Source organism: Propithecus coquereli, unplaced genomic scaffold, assembly GCF_000956105.1.
Source record: "Propithecus coquereli isolate 6110/MARCELLA unplaced genomic scaffold, Pcoq_1.0 Scaffold411, whole genome shotgun sequence".
NCBI classification, from domain to species: Eukaryota; Metazoa; Chordata; class Mammalia; order Primates; family Indriidae; genus Propithecus; species Propithecus coquereli.
Genome location: NW_012149853.1, coordinates 325,803 through 332,836, shown reverse-complemented (window position 1 = coordinate 332,836; position 7,034 = coordinate 325,803). Strand labels below are relative to the sequence as shown.

The 7,034-nt window shown below is 35.3% G+C and overlaps 1 protein-coding gene across 1 annotated transcript in view; it reads right to left on the bottom strand.

The window, feature by feature from the left end:
- Nucleotides 1-7,034, bottom strand: part of LOC105817425 (ankyrin repeat domain-containing protein 26-like) — a 92,962-nt gene that overhangs the window by 13,071 nt on the left and 72,857 nt on the right. The window contains exon 6 of the mRNA XM_012653109.1: nucleotides 6,916-7,002. Within this exon, the coding sequence (XP_012508563.1) occupies nucleotides 6,916-7,002 (87 nt within the window). The remainder of the gene's footprint in view (nucleotides 1-6,915; nucleotides 7,003-7,034) is intronic.

Here is a 7,034-nt window from a genome sequence, read left to right as displayed (position 1 = left end):
TTAGTAGAGATGGGGTCTCGCTCTTGCTTAGGCTGGTTTCGAACTCCTGAGCTCAAACAATCCGCCCGCCTCGGCCTCCCAGAGAGCTAGGATTATAGGCGTGAGCCACCGCGCCCGGCCGGAAACTCTTTTTTAATGATGTTCTTAGCTAGCTCATTCAGGACTTATTATGCAGATACTATGTATTATTTTAAGCACTGTGCATGTGGTAAACTCATTTTTGTCCTCATGGTAATGCTGTGAGGTAGGTAACACATTAGGTATTTTATAAAGGAAGAAGCTAGGCACAGAAAGGCCACAGAACTTGCTCAAGCCCATAAAGCTTGTCCATAGCAGACCCAGCATTCAAACCCAGGATTCTGACTCCAAAGCACGAGTTTCACCATGTGCTATGAAAGTGACACTTATTTTTAAGTGTTTTAAGTGAGGTGATAGCAGAGTAAACCATATTATCATTCCATTCCTGGCTAAAAGCATACATAATAATTTCTGAATCTTGCAAATATTTTTTTTAAAGGTTTTATACCCAGACAATTTTGGACACCTACTTTTAATAAACTAAAAATTTATTTTTTCTGTAGAAATTCATCAATAGGCATTTATTCATCTATTCATCTGTTCATTCATGCATTCAGTGAATACTTCTTCAGCATATAATACATGTCAATGACATTATTGGTGCATAATACATGTCAATGACATTATTGGTACAATGAAACTTTTTTTGTATTTATAACTTTATAATCCAGAAGTAATAATCTGTGGTAGATCCTAATAGTTTGCTTTTTTATTGTACATGAAGAAAACCCTCCCCTTCTCCCCAGAATCTAAATAATTAAAAAGTTGACACATATACCTGATACTATAGAGCACCTTATCAAATCATAGGTATTCACTGTGCTACTGGGAAAGGTACTGTAACATACACAGTCAAAAAGGAATGTTTAAACCGTAATAAATGTGCCTTAAGTGTTTGTGTGTTTATTATTACACTTTTTAAAGTCCTATGTATTATAGTTTAACTTTTACGTCATTGGCATCTTTAATTAAATTAGACTATTTTATTTCTGAACCAATTTTGAAGAAATAACATCCTACTAAAAAATCATACATGAATAGAAGTTCTAAGGGCAATTAGTTTACTACAAATGTTTAAAACATAATGTATCAAGCTTTCTAGTGCTTAGACACGGAAACAAATTTAAATTTCACATACATGTCCTTCTCTACTGGATCATTCCCAACAGCATACAAATATACTCTCTAAAAGCTTCTAGTTTAAAATAAAGAAAGAAAACTCCCTCGAGCCCCACATTCTTCTTCAGTTATTACCCACTTCTCCATTGCCTTTCCCAGGAAAATTTCACTCAAGAGTTCTCTATGCTATCCACTACACTCAGGGTTCCATGGTGACCATTTATTGGAATTGCTCCTTATCTAAGTTGACTTGTCCTCATGTTAATCAATCATTTCACAGCATTGATCAGTTGAGCATTCTCTAGCTTTGGCAGACTACACTATTCTATTTCCAGTAAAAGTAATCACTGCTGACATTCTTTCACAAGGACATAAAGGACTTATAGATTTTATCTTCCTTCATTCTGTCTGTTTCACTTCAAGTGCTGTCATCATTTACACCACCAGTTAGTAAACTGGCCTTCTTGTACATTGCTCATCACGGATTCGTTTGAGGTCCGATTTTCGTTTTCATTTTTCCTTACTTCCCTTATATGCAATGCAGGACCAGTACGTTAAAAAACACATATAATAGATAATGTTTTCTAATAATTCTATTGACAATAAATATGATGACAATTTTTATAAAATTCTACATCTTCTCCATTTCAATTCACTTATTAATTTAAAAAACAGTTAAGAAGTACCAACAATATGCAAGGAAATGTACATTCCCTGCTTTAAAAAACAGGTCAACTGCAATTATGATACAATGTGACATGTAAGAGTGGACCTGTTGGAAAAGTTCTACATGAGCCCAAGGAAGGCTTCACGGAACAGACAAAATGTAAAAGGAGCTCACCAGGCAAAAAATAGGAGAAAGCCAACCTACTTAAAGAAAGAATGTGAGCACCAAGGTGAGGCACATGGTGTTTCTTGTGAACTTGAAAAGAAAAGTGTAAAATACATGGAAGTAAATAGTGAGAGGTGAATGCTATGCTAACCTTGAATGCTACACTGAAAGCCTGGAGCTCACTACCTACAAGCAATGACTCTTAGGCGCGGGAGAAGTAATTAGATTTGGCTATATTTTTGGTTTTCTGTTTAAATATGATAATGCTTCATTTAAAAGTTATAAAATAGCATGAAGCACATATACCAAGAATATAAGAAATCAGGAAATATCTTGGGGGAAATCTTTACTTTTAGAATACCTAGATATCATTCTATATGATTTATAAGTAGAAATATTGTGATGAATTATAATTTTTTTGAAAATAAAATAATTTGTTGACTTTTGTATACTTTTAGCCTAGCTAATTCTAATGTAAAATAGTAGGATTTACCAACAGAAAAGTGTACTTACTTTTTTTGTGAAATAAACACATGTGTAAGAAAATCACTGTCATATACCTATATAAATTTACAAAGAAACTGAAATTTCCCACAGGAGATTATGTTAAGAGTTGAGCATGAGCTCCCCAAAATATCAAAAACAAAGACAAAACTAACAATTAGTTATAAAATGAATCATGTAGATAACTGTTCTGGTTAAGACCAAGCAGGCAAAAAAAAGAGGTGGGGGCAGATATCTTCCCGAGAGCAATTATTAAACAATTGTTCTTGACTCAAATTGCAAAATAAGTCTACAATTCTGGAATAACAAATAGTTTTCATTTTGAACATAGTTGATAGAAAGCAACTTTTCAACAGAAAATGTCTGGTCCTCACACTTAGAAAATGACCATGGTAACAAGTAGCCATGGTAACAAGTAGCCACCCCCATGTAGTTTTAAATCTAGTTAATCCATCAGTGACCATTGGCCTCATTCACCAATCAATGTCAGCCACTTGCTTCTGAAAGGCAGACAGTCAGACAAAAATTCATTCCAGTAAACACGTCTGGGAGTGCCCACCACTCAACCACTGTGTCACGCAACTAACCATGCTACAAGAAATGATGTCAACCCCCGTATTCCTCTGAAAGGCTGCCCGTCCTTAAGTGCCACTCTTCCCCAAATCCTGTGGAAGATCAGCAGCTGCTCTGTCAGAAGAGACTGTGCCTCACCAGCATAGCTCTCTTACTAGAAAAAGCAATAAATTCTAACTTCATCTTCTTATTTGAGATATTCAAGGCTCATCATCCTTTGGAAAGAATTTTTAAGTCCATTAAATTTACCTCTCTTATATTTTACTTTTCTTAATAAAACACAAATGAAGTTTATAATTCCTTTGATCTGTCTTGCCATATTTAAAACAATCATAACTACAGTAAAAGAGTAAATACTGAGGAAACACATTATTGGGCTTTTCTCCCTAAATGGAAACAAATTAATACACAGAATATCGCTTATGAAAATATCCAAAAGAATCCAAAAAATGCATAATTGCCAGGTAAAATTGTCACAATGAACCCATGTCACACTTTTAAATGAGAATTAGTCTGATGATTAAAACAATACCCACAGGGTAAACTCCATACACTCAGTTAATACAAATGTATGGAGTAGCTACTTACTACATTACATGCTAGGCTGTTTTTAGGCACAGGGGATACGGCAGTGAACACACAAATGTCCTACTCATGAGAGTGAAGGAAACACACAATGACAGCAAACAGAATAGATGGGAAAACTACATCATATGTTAGAGGAGAAAAGGTAAAGCAGGATAATGAAATGCTAATGTGTGGGAGAAAAGGGATGGTGGGAATGTTAGCATGTCTACAAAAGGTTTTGCTGAGAAAATGGTTGTTAAGGAAAGAACTGAATGAACAGAGAAAAAGAGGCCAGGAAGATATCTGAGGGAAACCATTTGAAATAGAGAGAACTGCCAAGTACAGAGGTGTACCTGGAGAGTTTAAAGAATAGTGAGAAGTTCAGTGAGGCAGCAGCAAAGGTAAAGGGATAGAAAAATGAAAAATTAAGTCAGAGCATCTAAAGGTCAGATCATGAGCTACCTTTTATGTATTAGGAAGAATGGCGACACATACTCTGACTGAAATGGGAGGCAATTGGGATGTTCTGAGCAGAGGAATGACATCATCTGACTTGTTTTAATAGGAGCACTGAGTTAAGCATTGGTGGAAAGAGGATCAGGAAAAAAAGACCATTTAGCAGTGTATTACACTCATCGAGACAGCAGAGGTGGTGGCTTAGACAAGCAAAATGCGAAAGGTTTCTGCATGTATTTTGAAGGAAGACCTGGCAAGATTTGCTGAGAGATTAGGTATGAGATGTCAGAGACAGAGAGAGAGAAAGAGAAAAAGAGAGAGAAAGAGAGAGAAAGAGAGAGAGAGAGAGAGAGAGAGAGAAAGAGAGAGAGAGAGAGAGAGAGAAAGATGTCAAAAATTACCCCAAGGTTTTTGTCAGAGTAACAAAAAGGGTTCCCATTAACTCAGGTAGGAAAGACTCCATGATGAGGGGGAGGTATAAGGAAGAACATCAGTAGCTTGATTTTGGACCTCATAAGATGTGATACCTAATAGCTAACCAAAGAGAGGAGTCAAGTAGGCAGTTGGTATATAGGTCTGGAATTAAGGAAATCATTAGCACACTGAAGGTAGTAAAAGTCATGAGAAAGAAGATTGAGGACTGAGCCCTGGGACACTTGAATGTGCAGAAGGTGGGGTGTGAGGACAAGCACACAACACAGACTAAGATGGATGAACTAGAGAGGAAGGAGGAAAAACCAGGTCAGTGAGTGATATCTTGAAAGTCAAGGGCCAAAAGGATTGTGAAGGAGAGAGCTTTTCATTGGGGAAAAGATTGCCGATAGATTCAGTAAAATGAGACCCAAGAAATTATATCTAGATTTACTAAAGTAAAAATCAGTGGGAACTTTGAGAAAACCAATTTTGCCACAGTGATGGGAGTGAAAATTGCTGGAATGAGTTCAAGAGTAAATGGAAAAGAAATTCGAGTCCATGAGCAGAGACACTAGACAGTTTTTTCAAGGCCGTCATACCTAAGTGGCATGATCATGGATGCTGTAATGTTCTTCTTGTTTAGCTATATATTTCAATCACTATACAATAATTACATAGTATGTTTTTACACTTTAAAGGTTTCAAAATTATATACATATGGCATTTTTAAAAATGCCAGACCAAGGTATTAAATTATAAATTTGCAAAAATTATAGAATTACAAGACCCTGTGAACATTTCTAGATTATATAAGCCAATTATCATTTAGCTCATACTTATAAACAAGACCACAGAAAGACTAAAATGTTCAAAAGCAGTATTTTTGCCTTAGAAAAGTCATCCAACTGCAGGATATTTTATAGTCATCAAATATACAAAGCCGTCACTCATACTAAAATATTGCTTCAATGACAGGAATAAAAGGGGAAAATGCAGAAAATAATCTGATTTTTTAAGCTGGATTTTTGTAAGTCATATTATATAAAGTCACTGTAGAAAATATGGTATGATGCATACCGACATATATTTCTTTTAAAAGGACAGTTAATGGCATGCATTGGGGGTATCTTTACAAAGAAGATTCACCGCATTAGCAGCACGTTGGTTTTGGCACAGGGGTCAGCAAATTAGTGCCTTGGGGCCAAGTCAAACCCACTGCCTGTTTTTGTAAGTAAAGTTTAATCAGGACAGCACCATGTCTGTTCATTTACTGTCTATGACTTGTGGACTACAAGAACAGAGACCCTGTGGTTCACAAAGCCTAAAACATTTACTATCTGGCTTTCTACAGAAAGAGTTGGCCAGCACCTGGTTAGTATATTAAAGATGCTTTGATGTACTTTAGTAAGTTTTACCCAAAATATGGAAATGTTTATGTGGGATATCGATATGCAATCCCTTGGCAATATCTGGATTAATATAAGAATCCAATAGGTGAGCACTCATGCGTTGAGAACAAACACCCAACAACTGAAAAACTAGCAGTTTTGTTGGGAATAAGGTAGAGCTGCAATGCAGCATGCAGCTTCCTTTTGAACCTCAGCAGATATTACAAGAATTCTAACACAATTTTCTTAAGTTGTATCATCAAACTAAATGCTTTAAGTATCTGTCAATTGTGAAATAATCAGTACACTACAGATCCAACCTCATTATTTGAATGGTTGCATATGACATTATTGTATGGATATGACAATGTAACTATTTCCTTATTGATGGGTATTTAGACTATCTCAAAGTTTTTGATATGATGATGTTACAGTAACTGTCTTTAATATACATATACATGTATATATGCAACACACTTGTATAAATATTCTGAACACAAATATATATCTTTAACATAGGCTATCTATGTTATGTATATATTGGTTTCTTGTATGTTATATATAATATAGAATAAATGTCCTTAACTTGTATGTGTTTATGTGTGTTTCCACAAGTCATGTTTTCCTGTAGCATCTAGTGCCAGATCCTAAGTTTCTGGTAGGCTAAAGGAGTGACATATTTGAAATGTCGCTACATGCTACTAAATTACACTTCAAAAAGGATTGGTCAATTTTATTTACCAACAGTGTATGAGAATGTATTTTCCTCACATTTGCCAACACTGCTAATCTTTTTTTAATAAAATGCCAGTATGATTGGAAAATATGTTATCTCATTGTTAATGTGCATTTTTCTTATCACCACGCAAGGCTGAATATACCTATAAAATGCATACAATTTGTTAATCATGAATATCAGTCCAATTAGAATTAATTGTATTGTACAGTAAAATTATCTACTGTTAAATATTGCTACAGGCTTACCTATCACAGACTTCCTTCTTCATCCTAGGAAATTGCTGACTGTCAGTTTTTCCATTTTTTCTTTCTTGAAGTAATGCATCATCATCACTGTCATCAGCAGCATCATCATAAAGGTTTTC